At 35.0% G+C, this 24,548-nt stretch overlaps 1 protein-coding gene across 1 annotated transcript; it reads right to left on the bottom strand.

The window, feature by feature from the left end:
- Window positions 1-1,908: 1,908 nt before the first annotated feature.
- Window positions 1,909-24,291, bottom strand: chp1 (calcineurin-like EF-hand protein 1). The gene is made up of 7 exons (XM_073873567.1): window positions 23,956-24,291; window positions 20,051-20,123; window positions 14,958-15,038; window positions 12,834-12,961; window positions 7,967-8,028; window positions 7,123-7,245; window positions 1,909-3,622 (listed from the first exon to the last, which is right to left on the bottom strand). Exons 1-7 carry the CDS (start codon window positions 24,020-24,022, stop codon window positions 3,569-3,571), a joined length of 588 nt encoding a protein of 195 aa, XP_073729668.1. The 5' UTR covers window positions 24,023-24,291; the 3' UTR covers window positions 1,909-3,568.
- Between the last annotated feature and the right edge of the window lie 257 nt (window positions 24,292-24,548).

The following is a 24,548-nucleotide window of genomic DNA, read 5'->3' as shown; positions in this document are numbered from 1 at the left end:
ATCTTGATTTGTCTTGACTATAACACTTATGTACAGTAAAATACAAAACAATGACACAAATACCATGCAACACATAACAATAAACAGCATACAAAACATACAGATGAAAGGGACATGTAAGTGCAGTTAATGCTGTAGTGCCATTATACAAACATTTAAAAAAAGGATTTAGCAGATTAATTTTTTGTGGTCTTGTTGTTAATATTTGGTGCAAATTTCATTAAGTTTTATTTTTGAAATGTATGAACGTTCATTTGGTATACTTGGTAGTAGTGGAGTGCGCTAAACATGCAATAATCAAAGATCAGTAAATAAAGTTTTTATACATTTAGTTACGTTTTAAAGTTTCCAGAGGCATTTTATACAAAGGCCATGGATGGGTGGATTTAAATTAAGGGCGTGTTGCTTCATGAAGAGGTAAACGTGTAAATGTGTGTAGAACAGAGACAAAAGAATAATGTTTGATGGCAATCCTGAATTTCACAGGACAGAAGTGTGAATGTGAGCAGACAAGGAAGCATAAATGGGCAGTTTACAGCATGTCCGAGGTAGGACAATGGATGAATGGGTGCTGAATGTAAATATCTTGGTGAATAGAAATTACATTGTAGTCTGTTTACAGTTTCGTTTACCACCCTCAGATTTCTACACGGTCTGACTCCTTTATGTTTTTAGGATAATGTCATGTCTTTCAAATATATCAAGTTATATAACATCTGTTCTGCTGGCATCAATGTAAAGTGATAGTTCATCCTAAAATAAATGTTGTTTAAACCCCCAATGTCTGTCTTTGTTCATCAGAACCCAACTGCAGATTTGTTTTTGGTTTTCTGGTTAAGAGTGGATGGTGACCCAACTTTTCAAGCTTCAAAAAGACCCAAGTGCTAAACTCCACTTGACCCATGCCATATTTTAAGTGTCCAAAACGCTGTACAAAAGGGTTTGGTAAAAATAAACGAAAATATAATAAATTATTTGATGAAAGTTTTGCCCTGTGCCTCTCTTTCAGTGCACTTCTCTTTGTCCGAGTTGTTGTTTAGGCAGTTTTAGGATGTTTGCTATTAAATAATGTGTAACAACGAAAACAGCAGTGATTTCCACAACAAGAAAGATTAGACAGGGATTAGACTAAAATCTGTCTGGGAAACCACCCCTTAGTTACACTGCAAAAAATAAATTTCAAGAAAAAAAATTCTTAGTATTTTTGTCTTGTTTTCAGTAAAAATATCTAAATATTCTTAAATCACAATGCCTTCTTTTGATGAGCAAAACGACCCAAGAAGATAAGTTTTAGACAAAAATATCAAATTCAAGTGATCCTGCGCATAAAGCAAGCAAAAAAATCTGCCTATGGGGTAAGCAAAAAATTCAAGAAAAATTTGCTTATGCCATTGGCAGATTTTTTTGCTTGTTTAATGCACAAAATCACTTAAATTTGATATATTTGACTTATTTTCTTGGGTCGTTTTGCTCATCAAGAAAAAGCATCTTGTTTTCGGTAAACATATTTACAAATTCTTAAATTAAGACAAAAGTAGGCTACTAAGAATTTTTTTCTTGAATTTTTTTTTTTTTTTGCAGTGTATTTAAAACTTTCAGGGCATTTTGAAGCTTGAAGGGTTTTCTGGGTTAATAAAAACCCCCAAACAACAGTATAAAAATCATTTAGGTTTTAATAAACAATGAGTTGTGAGTTTTAAATGACATGAGGATATGTAAAAAATGACAAACATTTTTGGTTGAACTGACCCTTTAAAGTGCATGATCTCATAATGCAAAACGACATCAAACAGCTTAAATAATAAAAATATTTAATTAAATAATCCCTTAAATATTAAACAACAAGGGTTAGTTTTATATCTCTGCTTTTAAACTTTATTAAATGTGGGGTGAAAGAAAACAACTGGATTTTATGGCACTTGTTTTTATTTGAATCAGGTCACAGACTTCACATCTCAATTGTATAATAAGCTTAATAAGTTACATTGAAATGTTTTATTTGGTTTGTCCATGATGCTGTCGCGCAACAACTCAAACTCTATAAGAAATGATTTAATAAATCTGTACATAAAGAATCTGCAATGCATTTATTTCAAGTACCTGTAAATGATAGGTAGATTTCATCGTCATGTGATCAGATAATTTCCAGTGCTTACATCTACGGAGGGCACAGAAACTATTGCGATTTTGCCCGTATAAAGCAAACACAAAAAGCAATAAAAGCTGTCCTTGTCACGCTATTAAAACATTCAGTCAACAGTTAAAATAATCACAGGCTGTGTGCGGACACGATAGCGTGAGGCACTGACATGGGAACACAGTTTCGGCTCTCTCAAGGGTGCATAAAAACTCAAACAATAAACAGGAGATATTACACCAAACAGCTTCGTTTCAAGAAACTGACCAGTTCAAGAGAAAAAAAATAATTTCTGTGCCAACAGCGGAATCAAACTAAATTGCCCAAATTTAAGAATGCAAAATGTTTTACTAAAAATAAATCATCTGTGGTGTTTGTGGTCAATGCAAAAAAAATGCCAGGCGGATGCAAATAGTTTGTTCCTGGCCCAGCTCAAAAGTCCCACCCAAGTCTTTGATGTTTTGGTCCCTAGATTTAACTTGGGTCTTTCCCATAAATGTAGGTCTATGGGATTATTTTTGTCCAGACTTCTCAAATCAAGGTATAACTCATGTCTGTAGCACAAACATGCAGGAGGAGTTACATTTCTTAAATACTTTGGTAAACATACAATTAAACCAAGTAAATTACTGTTTTCATACACTTTTCCTTCCAAATGGGCTCCACCTAAACGTATTGCAGCGTATAGTCATGGTCAACCACTGAGCCTCCAGTATTTCCTTTAAATGCTGCTAACGACACAGAAATTTTGCAGCTAAAATGTCATTTTAGAACGATAAGCGAATATGATCACTCTTTGTCGTGAATACTTAACAGATATGAGCTTGTTATCCATTAGTTAGGTGTTTAAAGACAAACAACGCTAATATTGATTAACTTAAAGGCAGTTTAGCCATTTCAACGTCTGACTAAATATCTATTTATTACAAGAAGAAACCGATACCCATCCCTGCTACAGAAGAAGAATGAAGTGTGAGGTATGCCGGAGTTTCGTACATCCATTCCTCACGAAAATGTTCAAAAACACATTTCTTTATTACATAAGCATCAAATTTGGCCTTTAGGATGTTGATTAAGGTTGAAAAAACTCATGACATCAAGAGTCACAACAAGGGTGAGCCAATATAAGCGACAGCTACGCCCCTCTTGAAAGTAAAGCGGGCATTAAATATGGAATAAATAAAATCTGAATATACAAGAGAAACGTATGCATTGTGACTTTTTTAAAAGTGAGGGGACCAGGATAGCCCCACAGCAAATGTGCAAGAGAGACTAAAACATAACCATAACAGTGATCAAGTTTAACACTATGATTAACATTGACTGAGAGCAAAGAGGACAAATCAGTCCACAGAGAGCAGAGTCAGGGGGTGTGTCTTATTTATACAGACACAGATATTGTCCAATCAGAGAGTAGAACACGTTTGATCTTTAATGCAGGAAGCGGATACTCATCTTCTGTTCGACATCAACTTTTTCCAACACCTGAGAGGAGGAAAGCGAGCGTATTAATGGTAGAGTCCAGTCAGAAATAAAAAATATTTATTCAAAATGTTGTTTTAAAAGAATACTCCACTTGAAGGATTGACTCCCACCCTATGTCATCCAATATGTTTATATCTTTCTTTGTTCAGTCAAAAAAATTTTTTTTTTTTTAGGAAAACATTCCAGAATTTTTCTCCATATAGTGGACCTCAATGGTTGACAGTTTCAATGCAGGTTAAAAGGGCTCTAAACGATCCCAAACAAGGCATAACGTTTTTATCTAGTAAACCGATCGTAATTGTTGCCGGAAAAAATATACACAAGATTGCCAGGGCGAGATGCTGGCACATCACAAAGTTGTGGTTTTTGGTGAAAATGACATTTATTTTGCTAGATAAGACCTTTACGCCTCATTTAGAGCCCTTTAATGCTGAATTCAAACTGTTGAGGTTCACTACATGGAGAAAAATCCTGACATGTTTTTGTCACAAAACGTAATTTCTTCTCGACTAAACAAGACAGACATAAACATTTTGGATGATATGGGGGTAAGAAAATACTCAGAATTTTTTATGAAAGTGGAATAATCCTTTAATCTTGTATTACAATAATATTTGCATTTGGAAGATGTTTTTGTCCAAAATGACTTACAGTGCATTACAAGCAGGGCTTGACATTAACACCCGCCAAATGCGGGTAGATCTCACTTGTGGTGGGTTACTAGCCACTTTGGCGGGTTGAATATAATTTTCCGATTGTAGTTTTCTTTAAAGAAAACCACACGAAACCACAACTCCCATGAGCACTCCCTGCACCAAGTTTAAGTTTTTTTTTTTTACCATGGAGAGCTCCAGCGCTGATGGATTTGTGAAAGCACGGGACGCAGTCTGAGTGCATACACGCACACTTTGCGCAAGTGGAATAATATGTGACTGCATTAAAGGCATTACCCAACATGCCTTCTCGAAAATTTAAATCCCTTTTAACAGAAACCATAATCAAGCTTATGAAATACAATCTGCATAAACAAGTTGACAGTAAAATTAATGTTCTGACTGAGCATTGTTTACTGCTGTAGTTAATACATTTAAAGTGTTTGTCTAGTTGTGTATGGTGGGCAACAGCTTTTATTACATTCACTAGAAGCTAGTCTATTTATGCCTTACCGCACTGCAAAAAATTACTTTCTTACTTAGTATTTTTGTATTGTTTTCAGTATAAATATCTAAAAATGTTTTTTCTTGATGAGCAAAATTAACTTAGAAAGTAAGTCTAGTTTTTAAATAAAAAATATACAATTAAAGTGAATTTGTACTTAAAACAAGCACAAAAAAAAATCTGCCAAAGGGGTAAGCAAATTTTTCTTGAATTAAGTGTTTAGGAAAAAAGTTTTAGATTTTTTTTACCCCAGTGGCAGATTGTTTTTCATGCAGCTAAATATGATCTGTTATAATACACTACAAAAAATGATAAAAAAAAAATATTCTTAGTATTTTTGTCTTGTTTTCAGTAAAAATATAAAAAATTTCTTAAAGGTGCAGTGTGTAAATTTTAGCGGATCTAGTGGTGAGGTTGCAAACTGCAACCAATGGCTCAGTTAACTGCCAGCCTCTCGCTTTTAAAACGCATAGAGAAGCTACGGTAGCCGCCACCAGACAAACATGTCATCTTTGGAGACAGCTTCGTAAAAAAAGTTTGTCCGTTAAGGGCTTCTGTAGAAACATGGCGGCACAAAATGGCGACTTCGATTTGTAGATAAAAATGTCTCATTCTAAGGTAATAAAAACATAAGGGTTCATTATAAAAGGTCTTTATACACCCCTGATAATATAGTTTTGTATATTATTTTGCATTTCTGTCAAGAGATTGTTCTAAAAATTACACACTGCACCTTTAAATTAAGATGCTTTTTCTTGATGAGCAAAACGACCCAAGAAAAAAAGTGTAGTTTTTAGACCAAAAATATCAAATTTAAGTGATTTGGTGAATAAAACAAGCAAAAAATCTGCCAATTGGGTAAGCAAATTTTTCTTGAATTTAGTGTTTAAGAAAAATGTTCAAGATTTTTTGCATACCACATTTTCAGGTTTTTTGCTTGTTTTATGCACAGGATCCCTTAAATTTGATGTTTTTGGTATAAAAACTAGACTTTTTTTCTTGGGTAATTTTGCTCATCAAGAAAAAGTATAGTAATTTTAGAATTTGTATATATTTTTACTGAAAACAAGACAAAATACTAAGAATTCTTCTTCTTGAAAATAATTTTTTGCAGTGTAAATATGATCTGTAATAATACACTGCAAAAAAGTATTTTCAAGAAAAATATTCTTGGTATTTTTGTCTTGTTTTCAGTGGAAATGTTTAGAAATTCTTAAATTAAAATGCTTTTTCTTGATGAGCAAAACGACCCAAAAAAATAGTCTAGTTTTTAGACCAAAAACATAAAATTTAAGTGATTTGGTGCATAAAACAAGCAAAAAAAATAAATAAAAATCTGCCAATGGAGTAAGCAAATTTTTCTTGAATTTAGTGTTTAGGAAAAATGTTTTTTTGCCTGTTTTATGCACAACATCACTTAAATTTGATATTTTGATACTGTGGCTGGTGAGCAAAAAAAGTTCATGTCAAGCCCTGATTATAAGGTATACATTTTATTATTATGTGTGTTCCCTGAGATCGAACTTACAACCTTTTGTGCAACTGCAATGTAATGCTTTACCACTGAGCTTCAGGTATGCTATTATTTTATCATTTAAACACAACAGGAGTTAATAAATGTATTAGCAGAATTAAAGAGTGTTTTAAATTAAGATCTTGCTTAGGGATGCACTATAATTTGCATGCGATATCATGCGCATCTCGTCAGTAAAGCTGATTGGTAGTAAATCGCCATCAGCTGCTATTCAAATGGAGCAGCATTTACTACACAAAGCCGCAGTTCACTGACAAGCTGGGCCATATTGCATACATATCGCAGGTGGTTCGTCTGCGATGATTAATGCGAAATTGCCCTGATGCGCATGCAAATTATACCGCATCCCTAATCTTGCTTTAACACTATCTTAAGATATTTTAGTCTACCACATAAAACACATCAGTAATACCCTCACTCGTGACTTCTTAAAGTTTTAACAAGTCTTTAAAAGGGTGGTTGGTAATGCTAACAAGTTGCTACATAAGACTACAAACATTGCAGGAAATGTTAAATGTCATCATGCATGAAAATCTCCAAAGCAGTGCAACAATACAACATGTCATGGGTTCGAGCCCAGTGAACATGCATACTGATAAATAACGTATTATTTGTGATGCACTTCACAGTCGCGTTTGGATGCATAAATGTAACTTTCAGGTTGCTCTAAAAATCCATTTTCTTTGCATGGAAAACAAAACTTTAGATATTCTCTCTATTGTAAACAATAATTATGTGGTTGAAACAACATGCATGTGAGTCTACGACAGAAGTTTCATTTTAAATTATATTGTTCTTAAGGCATTACCTTAGTGAATTCACTAAAGGAGATATTCATGTCTCCATTAGTATCAGCTTCCTGGATAGTCCTGTCTGCGATGCTGCCCAACTGCTCATCAGAAATATTTACTCCCACCATCATTCTCAGCACCTGTAAACAGATCAAGTTCAAGGTTGACATGGTTATGTTACTAACTGCTGCCCTCTAGTGAATTTGTTTTGGTCAAATCTCTGTGATCTAATATTTAGCACAAAAATATTTCAGTTCATTTGGTCAACAGAATAAGCAACAACATTAAATACTTATAACTAACTACTGCATGAAAAAACAAGCCATATAGTTTATTATTACTAAACTAGAGTTAAGAGTCAGTAAACATCTTTAACCAAATATTCTATGGATACTAGTTATCCATAACACAACCAAACAACCGACCACTCATCCAGAAATGACTCAACAATGTCCAGGTTTAACATCAGTCGATTCAATAAACAAGAAGATTAAATACTTATAACTACTGCTTGAAATAAGCAGGAAAAATATAAACTACGTCATATAGTTTATTATTACTAGACTCTCGAGAGTCAGTAAACATCTTTCAGCAAATAAAAATTTCTCAATAAGGGCCATTCACTATTTACCCATAACACAAACAAACAACTGACCACTCATCAGGAAAATCTTGTGTTACTGAAATGACTCAGCAAATGTCTTACAACGGATCTTCTGTCTTATGCGAGACTGTGAATAGTTTCAGGTGACAAAGTATGGATTGAGGTGACAAAAGCAGGTGAGTCACAGGGTTGTATAGAGCGTTCTCTGTCTCTTACATAGAAGGGCTCTGTTGTGTATCATTAAACATGAATCTCACCTGTAGCAGCTCATCTCTGGAGATCTTATCATCTCTGTCCAGGTCATATAAACGGAAAGCAACTGGAAGGAAATAGAAACACACCAAAACATTTAGGAAAACATTTAATATACATGCACAATGTTATGCTTAACTCTTTCCCTGCCATTGAAGAGTTATGTTGTCAATAAAAAAAAAAATGCTTCCCTGCCAATGACGCATTTTAAAGCAATCCTTATTATCAACTAGGTGGTGCTCTTAATCAACCTATGAAACACTAAAGGCCCGGGTATACTTTTTTTCCGCGTCCGGCTCGCGCGCGCACACGTCCGCGCAGCTTTCCGAGTATAGTCCCCGCGGCTACACGCGGATGGCCGCGTTTGACACTATACGCAATACAAATGATTAGTCTAACAGGCTGTCAGGGCAGCACTGATTTGGAGACATTTACAGTACATTAAAACATTAGGATAGGTGAAGAAAAGTAACTGATCCACCATTGCAAACACAGTTTAGAACAAACAACAAGACAACAAAGTCAGGAATCAAACAAACATGCTCCAGGGCTTTCTGTTCTTGGAAGAAGGAAAAGTTAAAGAAGAAAAACGTGCAAATGCTGTCTATTTCCTTTGTATAATTGTTTATAGTGGAGTGTCCTGTCTAAATATTTTCACACGCATGCGCTGTCGTACGCGGACTGTACGCCCACTGTCCGCGCGGTCTCAAATTTTTGGCTGCACTTGGACAGTCCGCGTGGCCGGCCGCGGACCCTCCTGATGACGAAAATGACGTCATGCGGACGGCGCGCATACGCGGACGGCCCTAGTATACTTTCCGCTTAAGGCATCCACTGATCCAAAACCAGTAAAATCTCTGTGTATGTTTTGATCATTGCTCTGAATTTGATCTTTAACAAAAGTCTTTTACAAAAATGCAATTATCTCAACTTTTTGCTCTACATTTTGTATTTTTGAAAAAACCTACCCATATTTGAGAGGTGTTTAAAAGAGAACAAATAAATGTAAGATGAAACACTGTTTTTGAAAGCAGAGGGTCTGTTTTTTATTTGATATATTGTTTGTTTATATATTTAACCTCCTAAGGCGCGAGATTTTGTTTGTCATTATTAAGATTTCTACCAGCTATTTTGGCGTTAGGAAGAACCAATAAATATAATAACCAAAGACTTCCATAACCATGTTTTCTTAGAACATGAAGCAGTGTATGTATGTGTCCATGTTTGTGTACAACAGGTTCCAGTTACACAGAATTGGGTATTATGGTGCAAAAAAAAAAAAGATAAGATCATAAACGGCTAAAGTAGTGCTGCACAATTAATCGCATCGCAATCGCGATGTCAGCCTGTGCGATTATATGACAGCAAAATGTTGCAATTATATTAAATAAATAAATGTGCGGACTTGTTAACACAAACTTTCTAATAACAGTTTGATGATTTTCCTTGCTGTTTAAAAAAAAGAAAAACTAACAAAAAAGCAGAGGTGTCAAGTAACGAAGTACAAATACTTCGTTACCTTACTTAAGTAGATATTTTGGGTATCTATACTTTACTCGAGTAATTATTTTTCAGACGACTTTTTACTTCTACTCCTTACATTTTCACGCAATTATCTGTACTTTCTACTCCTTACGTTTTAAAAATCGCCTCGTTACTTCTATTAATTTCAACTTGTTTTCTTATTTACATTCCGGCTTGTCATAGTTAAAAAAACCTATCTTGATAAATTGCATCATCCAGATGAATGCGATTGTGGTTGGATGAGAAGTATAAACATACACCATTCCAACTCCCTATTGGTTTGTACGCAATCCCCGCCCCACAGCTGACTGCAGATGATCAAGAGTTTGTTCGATAGCGCTGCAAAGATAAACATAAAAGAACCGCGAGAGCGGTTAGAAAGCATGCAGAGTGTCTCCCCTCGCGATGCTTTGATATCATCCGCCATCTGTTTGTACAGTAACAGAACGCGGCATTCTGTCTTCAAATGGAAAAGTAGGAAATAAAACTCGCGCATCACTTTCAGGTCAGTTCACATTCACAAGCCTGTGTAAATGTATAGCTGGCTGCTGACACCAACTCATCTGTGTGATTTAAATAGTGTAACAATACCAATTTATATCATGTAACTTCAGCTTAAATGACATTGTGCTGCGTTGCGTTTTGAAGCATGGCAAAGATATCTATGCTAAAGACATTGTTGTTTTGCATATGCTAATAACTGCCGTAAATTTTATTTGCATTAACAAAACCTACTTAGCTGAATGCTTGAGTGTTAAATCAATGAAACACATAATCATACATACCAACTTTTGCTTTTGTTAATAGACATCAGCTGTTTCCTTCAACCTGACTTTTAATTTACTTACAATAAAAACATTTAGAAATTCTCCAAAATTGCTTGGATTTATACTGACTAAAGTAAAGTATACTAAAGTCCATTAGCTACACAAGTACAGATGCAGAAATATAGGCTATAATATATAATTGCATATTTGTAGTTTGTGTTGCTGTCAAAATACAATTATAAATGATAACAATAGCATATTTCTATTCTCACACATACTATAGTTGTGTGTGATTTTGTTGTTTTTTAACTAAAGAGGGCACCACTGTAAAAGTTTGGCCACCAGTGGCACTGCTCTGAAGATTGACTTTTTGCACCATTACAATATTTATAGGCAACTAGTCATTATATCTTCCTCTCTATGGAACACATGTTAATGCTCAGTAGTACACATATATGATTCTTTAATGCAGTTGTTATCAAACATTTTTTGCGGCCTCCCTTGTGTACAGTGGATTGACATAAACATTCTAAAACTTAAAATTTGAATTAAACAAAACATATTAAATTATACAGTGTATTGCTTTTGTTTAGTAGTCTTATTTTTCTGAGGTTTAGTTACACAGAATTTATAATAAAGTAATGTATTTCATAAAATATTATAAAACTGGGGCCCCTGGCACCATCCAGTTTGAGAACCACAGCTTTAATGTATTTGTTTGCATTGTATTGAAATGCGTTCATTTTTAATGGGCATATACCGTATGTGGTTGAAACAGATAGCCTAGTGCAGGGGTAGGCAACATGGAGTGCCGATGTCCAGCAGTGTTTAGCTCCAGGTCTTATCAATCAGACCTGAACAAACTAATAAAGGTTAAAGTCACATGAAACTACAGGTAACCAAGGTTTTATAAGGGTTGGAGCTAATCTGCAGGACATCGACACTCCAGGACTGACGTTGCCTACCCCTGGCCCTAGTGAATCCCAAATTTTTTCACATTAAAATCTTAATAACACTATAGTTATTATTGCCTTTAGAAACCTTTTTTAGAGGAGATAGGGTAGTGCCCAAAAGTCCCATGGTGCGGCATAGGCTTTTTTCTCTAATGACATGTTTTTCCTTACATTACTTTTACTTTTAGTTTTGAAACCAGTACTTTTTCACTTTTACTTGAGTAAAAAGCTTGAGTTGATACTTCAACTTCTACAAAAGTCTTTTTAAACCCTAGTATCTATACTTCTACTTGAGTAATGAATATGAATACTTTTGACACCACTGCAAAAAAGGCAGTGCACGTGTGGCATGCACGTGTGTGGTGTGCGTCGGCACTTATACCAGAGCGAAGATGGATGCAGAGGAGGTTGACCGTGATCTGGTAGCTAAAAAAACCTCTATGTCTGTTGTATGGCGGTATTTTGGATTTAGGATTACTGACACTGAGCAGTTGCTACATCACGTGGCAATACGAAAACATTTCTAGTTTTACAAATACACATTTTAGCTAAACTGTGTGTGGATTTTCCTTAAACCTATCAAGTTGACTAATGATACAATTTAGTATAATCGCAATCGCACATCGCAATATTAGCATCAATAACCGCAATGGGAAAAATTACCCAAATCGTGCAGCCCTAGGCTAAAGCGAAATCCGATCGGCACAGGTAGTTTTCTGCTAATTAACCAGACTTTGTGCTACATAAAAAGGCATTCTTGCCATTTTTTCTCGTAAAGTAACGCACACTGCATTAAGTCTGCATTAGACTCATGCTGTTAATAGAGACAACTTATGTTAGGTTCCGCAGATATAAAAGAAATGCATTACAGGCAGCTTTTGACAGATTTTTCAATAACTTTTAAAATGACTAGGCGGTGATGTCACTGACTGTGAGAAATCTGACAAATCTCTAAATCCTGCGTAAATGCAGTTTTCTGCGCAAGTGGTTTATTCATTGGCATGTATGCACTTAAAAACAGGTTTCTATAATAAGCTGTTTTTTTGACAGATAACTGCTTATTTTGTGCATGTAAATGACCGTTAACAGTAAGTTCACAAAAACATACTGTCAAAGGCCCGTAGGTGCAAATACAGATTAAAAGTTGCTGTTGATTACAGCAGCTTGTGGACTAATAAAAGTTTTATATAAACAAGGTTATTTAGATAAGAACTACGATCATTTTAAGCCCTTTGTACCTTTTGACTACATGTACTACATTTTGCCTTCTATGAAGATACTGTAGGTTAGAAATAAATAGTTATATATCAGTTATGATACGACACATCATAATACACTCAGATAATGGATATATCATTGTGCAGTAGACTAGGTCATCTAATATTTTTATTTAAAAATGTTTATTTTTATCTTTAATTGATACAATGTATCCGTATTACGTGTTATATGAAAGCAGTCTAGCACTTGAAGCCGTGCTACTGTACATTGTAAAAACAGTCAAGACTAAAACAGTTGTAAGAACTGGAGCACAAGCGGTGCCAAACCACATCTGTTCGATCGTACATCATTTGAGATTATTACTTTTGCAGGTACTTGATATTAATGTGAAATGTTTGAGCTGAACTCACAGAGTAGTTTGTTCATCCTGCTGTTGAGCGGCTCGCCTGTAGTCGGGTCTTTGTTCTTCTCGTTGTCCTCCACGGGACGGAAATGAGCCAGAGTTCGCATGAAACCCCGGAAATTCACCTGATCCTCACTGAGAAGCAGGAGAAACACCAATGAGAAACAATATTTGCAAAGATAAAAGGGAAACACAATAGATCGGACAATATATCTGAATCTAATGGCGCTTTCCCACCTTATAGTATGGGATGGTACGGCTCGGTACAGTGCACACTTTTTTTTAGTACCACCATGGTTGAGGTTTCAAGAGTCGTACCGATACTAAAGTGGGACGTCTAACACTGCAGATCACTAACTGGTCAGAGAGAATCATCACCAGCAGCGTCACTGCTAAATGCAAGATGACCAAACTCCCTTTTAGCGGTGAAAAATATCCAGATGGCGAAAATCAAAATCACTTTTCAATTGATATCCTTCATTGCTCCTTTGTTAAAGGGATAGTTTACCCCAAAATGAAAATATTGTCATTAATGACTCACCCTCATGTGTTGAAGCATCAAAAATACATTTTAGTCCATAAATAACGACTTTATTCAGCATTGTGAAGCGCATGCGCAAGACTAAAGTCACGTGACTGCAGTGACGTGGATGACGTGTTATCCTCAAACGTGTTTGCAAAGTTTTTTTTTCAAACTTACAGTGTGCGTCTCCCTCAGACTGTAAACGGAAAAAAAAAAACAGCTGGGGCGCACCAGATAACACGTCAGCCGCGTCGTATGTCATCCACGTCACTGCAGTCACATGACTCTAGTCTCGTGCGTGCACCTCACAACAGACGTGGAAGAGAAGAAAATGCTGAATAAGGTCGCAATTATGTTATTTTGGGACCAAAATGTATTTTTGATGCTTCAACACATTCTAACTGACCCACTGATGTAACATGGACTACTTTGATGATGTTTTTATTACCTTTTTGGACATGGACAGTATACCGTACATAGATTTTTAATCAAGGGTCAAGAAGCTCTCAGACTAAATATAAAACATCTTAAACTGTGTTCTGAAGATGAATGGAGGTCTTACGAGTTTGAAACGACATGAGGGGGAGTCATTAATGACATTATTTTCATTTTTGGGTGAACTATCCCTTAAAATGTTAGTGAGCGGCACTAAACTCCAATGGAAAAGCAAACCGAGCCAAAGTAAAGCAAGCCGCATCGTACCACATACGATAGAAAAGTGAATTATAGCGCAAACCCACAGTGTTTGACGCGGCGGTGGCTATAATTACCGTATTTTCCGGACTATAAGTCGCACTTTTTTTATAGTTTGGTTGATCCTGCGACTTATAGTCAGGTGCGACTTATATGTCAAAATTAATTCATACTGACTAACGTGAACCAAAAGAAAACATTACCGTCTATAGCCATGAGAGGGTGCTATATGTTGCTCTTGTAGCCTACCCCTGAAAAAAACTGTTAACTGAAACATTAACTTGAAGACAACGGAGAAAGACTTAAACAAAATGTCCCCCAAAAGAATAATAATTTTCTAAATAAATGCGACTTATAGTCAGTGCGACTTATATATGGATTTTTCCTCTTCATGATGCATTTTTTGACTGATGCGACTTATACTCCGGAGCGACTTATAGTCCGGAAAATACGCTAATAAAATGGCTGAATGGATAGGAAAACCCGCACAAAAACAACAGAGATTGCAACAGTAGAGAAGTTCTTGTGAAAACGCTTTAAAAAGTCCAAATGGTTTGCGTGCTTTAAACTTAAATGTTTTTGCCAGATATACCCACATAAACATTACTTGACACTATTCAAGGAATCTGCCAACAGAAACACCCAGTCATGAAAAAACCTCAAGCATATTTATCATGCGCTTCTGCAGTCTAATGAAACTCTTACAAAACATAACCACAAACCAGTCACTTCCTACCAATCAAACTAACATTAAAAACTGTCCTGTGATGGGCAAACAAATGGACAACTAAAAACAAGTAAACTGGTCTTCATGAAAATTACAAACAAACTAAACAAGCCTACACAAACCACATACATGACCAAACTATGACAAGAAGAGGTTTCAAAAGTGTTTTGTATTTAGATGTTTCTCACCCTTCGGGGAAGAAGGCATTAATTATCCGATCACCAAGAGGATTTATGGCCAACTCGGGAATCCTCTGGAAGTCTTCTCGGCTGAAGGGGGGGAGAGATAGAGAGATAGATAGAGATAGACAGAGAAAATTATTATTCATCATGTTATTTTAAATAGATTTTTCATGCATTTTATTCAAGTGAGACATACTTCTTTCTAGTAATAGTTTAATAACATTTGTTCTAGTAATAACATTACCTGCATTACATATATGTTTTACATAACAACGATTATGACGCTTAATACACATGCAATCTGAAGCTTTTAAATGTTTTTAATTGCATTACATATACAATTTCAATTAGCCACTTTCAATAAGATGATCCAGCCTATGAATGATTTATTTAAAAACAATACATATGAGATAAACCTGAGAAGAACTTTTAAACAGAATGTCAAAGCCAAAGTAATACAAATTTTGATAACATTAACAGAGTTGCCAAGTTCAAGATTTTCCTGCAGAATTGGTTGATTTTGTAAGAAAAATCAAGAATTAAATATTTACAAACTAAAATGACGAGCTTCTATAAGTTTGTTTCCAGCGCATGATGTAGAACGTAGCGCCTTGTCTCTCTTGTCTCATTTCCATTACGTGCGTTGGTCGATACCAGTAGCTAGTTATTTTAGTTTGTGAAGTTTTAAATATACATACATACATACATACATACATACATACATACATACATACATACATACATACACACACACACACACACACACACACACACACACATATACACACATACATATATACATAGATATACACATATACAAATATACATAGATATACACATATACATAGATATACACATATACAAATGAAGAGTTTGGTTCCAAAACGCAATAAATCCATTTTGACAAATTTTGGTAAAAACGTGTTTTCTATACCAAGAAAGTGACAAAATGAAAACCACTATTTTCTGTTACAAACGTTCACATAGCATCTTTAGGTTATAAAAACATAAAAAATTCAAATCCATAACTTGATTTTCAAAGATTTATTATAAAAACGGATAATTTTTTCCACAAAATGCAATAAATCCATGACAAGTTTTTATTCAAAATGCTATAAATCTATTGAATCAATAGCCTATATAAATGTGCATTCATGTTTGCCATGTTATATTCATTTAGTTGACTAGTTGTACACACTAATTAAAAATATAAACATTAATGTCATTAATCAAAACACTTACTTTGTCATATTAAGATCACTGTCATTGCGGTTACTTGATGTCGTCGCTTAACGTCTTTCACAGAGATCAGCTGTAAAATGTTTTTGGTCCTGCTCGATTTTCGTTGACTTTGAGTAAAATTATGGAAAGTTTTTCATAAGATCCTCTGGGCTCAATGTGTTAGCATGAGAAGCTTGATGCTGTCGGGAGAACAAGCACCCGTCTCCCGAGTGCCTCTCAGGGAAAATATTAGATGCTGATGGCTTACGTTTCTTTCCCATCACAGAAAACCATCACAGGTTTAGCGATGCAATTAAAGTATTATTTTGTTTTGTTTGTTGATCACGAAGTACAAAGTAGATGAGGAAAACTAGGACTCCGTGGACTCAGCGCGTCCGCCATTGTTTGTTTACATTGCGTGACTGGTGGGCTGTAATATCAGAAATGGATTTATTGCGTTCTGTAAAAAAGGAGCAGTGGCGTTTATCGCATTTTGGGAAAAAATGGAGAAAAGATGACAGAATAACACGGCGGATATTGGATTTTGCGTAAAATTAAGAATTTACTTTTAACTACTGACCTGATATAATACTGATTTTGGCAGTAACTCTTTTCAAAAATGGCGTTTATCGCGTTTTGGAACCAAACTCTTCAAATATACATAGATATACACATATACATAAATATACACATATATACATACATACATATATACATATACATAGATATACACATATACATAGATATACATACATACATACATATATATACATACATACATATACATGTATATATGTACATGTATACATGTATACATATGTATACATGTACATATATATACACATGTACATATGTACATATGTACATATATACATATATACATATATACATATATATATATATATATATACATATGTACATATGTACATATGTACATATATACATATATACATATATACATATATACATATATATATATATATATACATATGTACATATATACATATATACATATATATATATACATATGTACATATGTACATATGTACATATATACATATATACATATATACATATATATATATATATATATATATATATATATATATATATATATATATATATATATATATAGAAGCACACAACAAACTGCACTGTTCACGTGCATCTTCATTATAGTGGAGAGAAATACAATGAGTTGAATGTGATGCATGCATACAGAAGGAAACACTGATCACCTGAACGGTGACTTCACAAAATAATATATATATTATTATGTAACTTGTGTAAATACATTATTTGTTTTACCTCGTGTTTGTTTTTTAGACAATGTTTGTTTTGTGTCCATGCAGCACATTTGACAGATATCTGTTTTTGGATCATTTTAATCCATTGTATCATTATAAATTTGGCTAAAGTGCATTCTGCATAATAATTTGGAACAGCATATTTTGCATATTTTTAAAGTATTAAAATATCTTTGAAATTTTTATTTCACATAAATAGAATAACATCCACACTGGCTATGTTTACACGCACAAAATTTTGTCAATCCGACTGAATTTAATACGATTGAAGGTTTACATGCACCCTAAACATTGCAATCTGATTAAAAATGTTCATTTACATTCTATAAAATCTGAACCAAACGTCTGCGCAAGCGCACAGCCAGGGTTGCCAGATTGGGTTGCCAAATGGACATTCAAAACTAGCCCAAAAGCATCCTAATGACTATTCACAGCCCAAATACCAATAACTAATGAACGAAATACTTTCATCTTTAACCCGCAGAAGAAAAAACAGGCGGAAACAGTTTAAACAGTAGCTCAAATTTAAACTCAAAAAAAGCAGAGGACTTGGCAACAGCCTCTCTCGTCCAGTTCAGGCTTTATCTCTGGATTAAAGTCAAAGCGAAATTAAAGAAAGTTGTCCTTAAGACGTTTTCAGATATAGGTGATGAAAACACACTTTTCAAAAGAAACAACGCTATTTTATTGCTTTAAGTAGCCTAATGTTTTAAAAGTACACATAAACGCCGCAGAATGTACATTGCGTGACCCCAATAACTTTACCTTAATAATGCGTGATGCCACTGCCTTGCTTTAGCGTGTTTCTGTGACGAGAATCATGTGATATAAGAGGTAAATATAAGACTTGAACTTGAGCACAAATGTTTTGCGCATGTGCACAATGTATTTTTGCATCCGATTGAGAAAATACTACGATTCACGCGTTTACATGCGTACTTTACTCCTGCGGATCGGATCACAGATCGGACTACACCACCCCCTTCAATACGATCGTAATTAGCATCCGATGGACCTCAATCGTTTTGTTTAAGTTGTTTTCATGAAGGCTTTTCGATACGATTGAGTCATCAATACGATTACAAACGGATTATTTGGTTGCATGTAAACGTACCTACTGTCATATGAGGGTAAAATTACATTTGTAAACTTACTGACTGTATTGGAAAAATAAATAAAAATGGCATGTGCAATAATTTGGAACAAAAAAAAGTTATCAAATAGCAACCAGTGCAGACTGAGAGGCGCGCATGCTTCTAAAATGCGGAAAACAAGTCGGCGCAAGTGTGAACACATTTTAAGGTGTCCGAGAAAGTTATTTTTTGACCAAATGTTTTCTGTTGCATCCCTTACTGCAAAATAACGTACTTCAGTTATGGATGTGGCATATTATGAGTTTTGGTATTTGAGATCGAGTCACTGGGCTAGTTCGAATCAGCCATTGGGCAGGTTTTGTTGCGCATACCTGACAACCTTGAACAATAAAAAGAATAGTAAAATAAAACGTTAAAAGGTCAGTGACCAGAACAAACAATTTGTAAAAGCATTTGACATGTTTGATTTGTTTTATGAGTTACTTTGTCTGTTCTTGAGTTAACATTGGGTCATGCCGTGTTTAATACAACTTTGATTTACACCACAGCCAATCCTTTACTGAGAAATGTGATTCATGTTCAGATTAATGTGTCTGAACTGTTCTGAGGAAATCCCATAACAACTCGGAAAAAGCAATGCATTAACAGAACAAATTATTAAATAAGAGACTGTAACTGTTTAAAAAAAATGAAGAGTATCAGATTGAATGTATAACCTTCACGCTCAGCCGGAGGACACACACCTCACTGCCCTGATTTATAAATCTATTTATTATTTAAACACAGCAGACATCAGTAATCAATTATCACAGTCTGAAAGATGTTTTGAATAACAACAAACGCAGCCTGCCGAGATCAAGCTTTCTCGCAATGTTTGTTTAGCTGACCATCACCTTACCGTGTTTCACACCACAGATGATGTTGTCATTAAAAACAGGCAATTATAACAGTGGTATCAGTGTATGTGGTAAAAGAAACATCACAGAACCCATTTGATAACAAAGGGACAGAAAGATACAATGGAAGTGTACAGAGGTCACCCCGGTGGTTATGAAGACACACAGTTACGCAAGCACTCTCGACATCAACGCACTTTGGCAATGTCGCTTAATGAAATATATAAGTGTGATGTTTCTCTTAAAAGGTTTACTCAAAATGAAGTTATAGTTCTCTATAGCGTTTCTGTAGCTTAATAGGTAGAAAGTTGTGTTAACAAGGCAAAGGTCATGGGTTTGATCCCCAAGAAAATCTTAAGCAGCATAAGTGATCAAAGTTCAAACAGCAAAACAGTTAGTTAACGTGTTTAAAGCCAGAGGCGCATGTAAATGTTAACCAGCACACTTGAATCCGTTTAAACTTAAACAATCGGAAAGATTTTATGTAAATGAAAGCACGCATACACAGCCAAAGTGCTTTACATGTGTAATGTTTGTGCCCTCTGAGCTCATGTAATGTGTTAACAGTGTGCTTGTGTTACCTTAGCGCGCCGTTCTCTCCTTTATCCAGACTGTGAAAGCGACTGTAGAGTCGAGTGATTTGACTGTGAGAAACTGTAATGCACAAAACAATGAGTAAATAATCATTATAAGCCAGACAAAGAGGTTTATGTCACCAGCAGAAACATATAAAAGCAGTGATTTTAATCTTATCTGAATTACCTCACACAAAGTACACATATAACTAGGACAACACATAATGAGTATTATTATGTTTCAGGAACCTTTTTTATTTCTCGTCAGCTGATACTTGGATTACTGGATACCTGAATCTGTTATCCTCAATTCTTTAAACCTTGACCGAGATCAATTATACACGCCCAACGATGTGCTAATATCAAACATGCATTTCAAAAAATCCAGATGAGATTGCAAACAGTATTTTGGTTATTTATTCTAATTTAAGTACAAATTTGAATTAAGTTTTTCTTATGTGAACGCCAGGAAAAAAATGTGACACTGGGGACAGTGGCCATGCCTAAAACCCAGCTAGGGTTTTCTGCATAAAATCATCCTATAATGTAAACAAAATTCTGTGAAAATATAACATTGATACAGCAGGGAAAATAAGTATTTGACACATCAGCATTTTTATCAGAGAGGGGATTTCTAAGTGGGCTATTGACACAAAATTTCCACCAAATGTAGCCATCAAGCTAAATATTGAATTCATACAAAGAAATTAGAACATTTAAGTATACAAGTTGAGTCATAATAAATAAAGTAAAATGACACGGGGAATAAGTATTGAACACATGAAGAGAACAAGGTCCAAAATGGCATAGAAAGCCAGGAGATCACTGATGCTGATGTGTCAAATACTTATTTTCTCCGCTGTATCTTCTTTAATAATGACAGAGTAAGGTCACGTCAAAGATTGAACTCAAACTTTAATGCTCTTTATCTTAAAATTAGATTAGAGACTTTAGACTGGATTTGACTAATACATTTTTTGTGAAAAGTGCTACCTGAATAAAGTCATATTGAGAATAAAAAAAGTCTGCTGTTTTGAATATTTAACATGTACCATAGTAAAAGCAATGTAATACTACAATCCAGACATTGACAAACATGGCTTCAAGTAGCCATCATTTATGCATGTGGCAAACGCTTTTACATGTAAGGGATATATATGTATAGATAGCTGGTTGTTAACTCAAAAATAAGCCCAGACAGTGTCATCAGGACTCAACGTGAAGCTGAGGAATTTGTATCACGCTAAAGGGGCTTATTTTGCGATAACAAGCTGCTGCCTGTACATTATCCCACTTATTACATGACTATTTAACTTATAAGTAAGCTAAGGAACATTACACATTGATTTTTAATGAATACAGACCTTCCATAAGGAAAACACGGTTACTTTCGGTTTTAAAGAGCACCTATGGTCCGTTTTATGTTTTTAAATTTCCTTTGGTGTGTAAGGAGGGCTCCAGACTGCCACCAAATGATGGCATTGTGCCTTTAAAATTTGAGAGTGTGCTACTGAATTTTACATCCAGTCGCACATGTGCGACCAGTAAATTTGACCTTTTTTTTTTGATGTGACACGGAATTTGAAACAGCGCATTGTACTTTCTGCATCTATCATCAAAGTATTTATTAGTAATACAGTGGAAATTAGTAGAAATGTAAATATTTGGTTCGCATGTTGATTTACGGTGTGTGCCCCTAAATTTTCTGGTTGCGCCCCTAAAATTTTCAGTTGGGGGCCACTGTGCTCCTAGTGAAAAAAGTTAGTCTGGAGCCCTGGTAAGTGTGTATTAGTACATGTTAACAATATGCAAAAGGTACAAGCTCCAAGGTAAACAATGATGCGAGATATTATTTCCAACATAAATTTCTTTTCTTGGACTACTACAAAGACACGGATTGTAGTCAAAAGTTTACTTCCTGGGATTGGTGATGTAGACAAGACCGACATTATCATAATTCCTCCTGCTTCGGATTCACAGCCTGTAAGTTAACTTCTGTTAGGATTGCATTGTGAGCAAATCTTTTAAACACGGTAACATTGACGTCAGAGGTATTCAGGCCAATCACAACGTACAGATTAGCTGGCCAATCAGGGACACAGAGCTTTTCAGATCGATGAGTTTTGTACAAAATCAAAGCGTTTGAGGAAAGCAGGATATCCTTATCTACGAAAATGTACGGCATGTGGAAAATAATGTGTTTTTTTAACCATTAACCACGCAAACACATTGTATTATACGAAATACACAAAATAACATTTTTTTAGCAATGAAATAAGTGCCTTATAAGATAAGACAAGATGTTCAAATGTCACAAACACACTATTTGGTTAAATCATTTGTAAATATAATGTCATATATGTTATTAAAATACAAATGTATATTTAATTTTTGTGTAATATTAAACTGTACTTGTCAAAATGATTTGCAGCATCCGGCCTACCGTGTGTTATTAGTTTTGAGCGGTAGTTATCTGAATAGAACGAACCTTGGAATGTCGCGACTGGCCAATCAGAATGTAGCATTTTAGAGAGCCGTATAATAAAGCATTATAAGGTTTACATTTTTTATCACTATGTATGTTTCCAGGGTTCAAACTAAAGATGCATATATAAGCCAATAATTGGTATTGGTCAATAAAAGCTATTTTTTTCTCATTATTAAAATCAGCCAATAGTCATGGCCGATATATCAGCTCAATCAAAAGATAACAGGAAAATGCAAAGAGCCCAGTGTATAGAAAATGTAAAAAAACATCACTCGTTCAATATTATTGGTCATTATATGAATGAATAACATCCAGAATTTAGTTAACTTAAGTTAATATAACCACCAAACTATCGTTATCGGCAGATAACAGTCTAAATAATGGTGGGAATTTTTTTCATATCGATGAATCTCTAGTTTAAACCCATTTGACCTGCTAATGCAATGGTCTACCACTAAACTACGCAGGTGTATAGTTTGTGTAATTACAGATCTATTTCACATGATAAATCACATCACTGGACATAAGATACAGAACAGACAGTGCTGTTCAATCCAGGGATAAAACACAACCACATCTAATAAAGATGAAAGCGCTGTGATGCAGCAGTAGTGTAATATGACTGATACGCAACGACTTATCTCAACACAAAGCATTATAACACAAATGTAATGCTTTTATGGTGTTCATCTGAAAATGAAGTACTTTAAGTCATTCACTAACTGAGTAAATATGTTCACAGACTATTTTTAGAGCAGGGGTGGATGTTTCTCCCTGTGGTTCATCTGTACAGAAGACCAAAGCATCTGACCAGAAAGATGATGATGATCATATATATTAAGCATGACCTGAGGGTGAGTAAATCATGGGGTCACTTTCATTTTTGGCTAAACTACCAAATGCATAACATGTAAATGCACATTTTGCTATAATATAAGTAGACTTATCTACAGTTGTTTACACAAAATGTGCATATTGACTTTATTCATTTGAGGCTGTATTGCAAAGTGACTTACAAATGACAGTGCATTTAATGTTTAATCCAAATATGTAAATATGTTTATATGTTCTGCTCGTTTTAAACTCTTTAATGACAATAAATACCTTAAACTTTGACACACCCTAACAAAGCATCAGCTTGTTGAAATCCCAGATATGCATCTGTTTCCCTCAAAAAACTCTTATCAAAACGCAGCACACTGTCCCACTAATGCACATTTTACATGCACCAGTCAAGATGTTAAAAACACAGAACATAAGCAAACTTTATACATGTACGTTAGTTCCTATTGGAATGCAACGTTATGTAAATAAATATGAATGTGGATGAGAACTTACTAACTTACAGGCAGTACATGCTGTCATTGTGTGTCATTCAATCACATGTTTATCACAGAATTAATACACCGCAACCCATACTTACATCCCGTTTCTTTCTTGATTTCTTCAATGTCCTCTTCTCTGAGTAAAGACGAAGCTCTGGAACCCATGATTGCACTTCTGACTGAAGATCAGCTCGAGCTAACGCATGAAATTCAACGCGAACCGTTAAAAACCCCGCTCAGGAAATATTTCACGTGAACAGTCAGCGTTCGCACGCGTCTGTCCCGCTTTATTATCAGCCTGTCTCTTAATCACAACCGAATCAAATGCGATCCAAATCAAATCCGGATGAATAAAGGAAAAGTTAAGACAAGCTAAGCTAAAGGCAGGTCGGAGAGTGTCCATGTGACGTCAGCACACGTCAGGTCTGTACTCGCGAGCGTCGTGGACACGCCTACTTAAAAAATCAAGCGTTTTAATTGGCTGGTGTGGCGGCGCGTAAAGTGGGCGGGATTGAAAGGGACAGATGCGTGGACAGATTCAGGTAAGGCTGTGAAGCAATAACAATAAGCGAATAAAAGACCGTAAAATGAGGGTCCAAATCAGAAAAAAACAACTTTTAAACGAGAACAGAACAAAAGTTCAGAAGACTATAAAAAATCATTCAAAATACAAAGAGAATTCTTTAAAAAT

Source organism: Misgurnus anguillicaudatus, chromosome 11 (genome assembly GCF_027580225.2).
Source record: "Misgurnus anguillicaudatus chromosome 11, ASM2758022v2, whole genome shotgun sequence".
NCBI classification, from domain to species: domain Eukaryota; kingdom Metazoa; phylum Chordata; class Actinopteri; order Cypriniformes; family Cobitidae; genus Misgurnus; species Misgurnus anguillicaudatus.
Note: the sequence above shows the minus strand (reverse complement) of the source record. Positions and strands in the feature narration are given on the sequence as shown.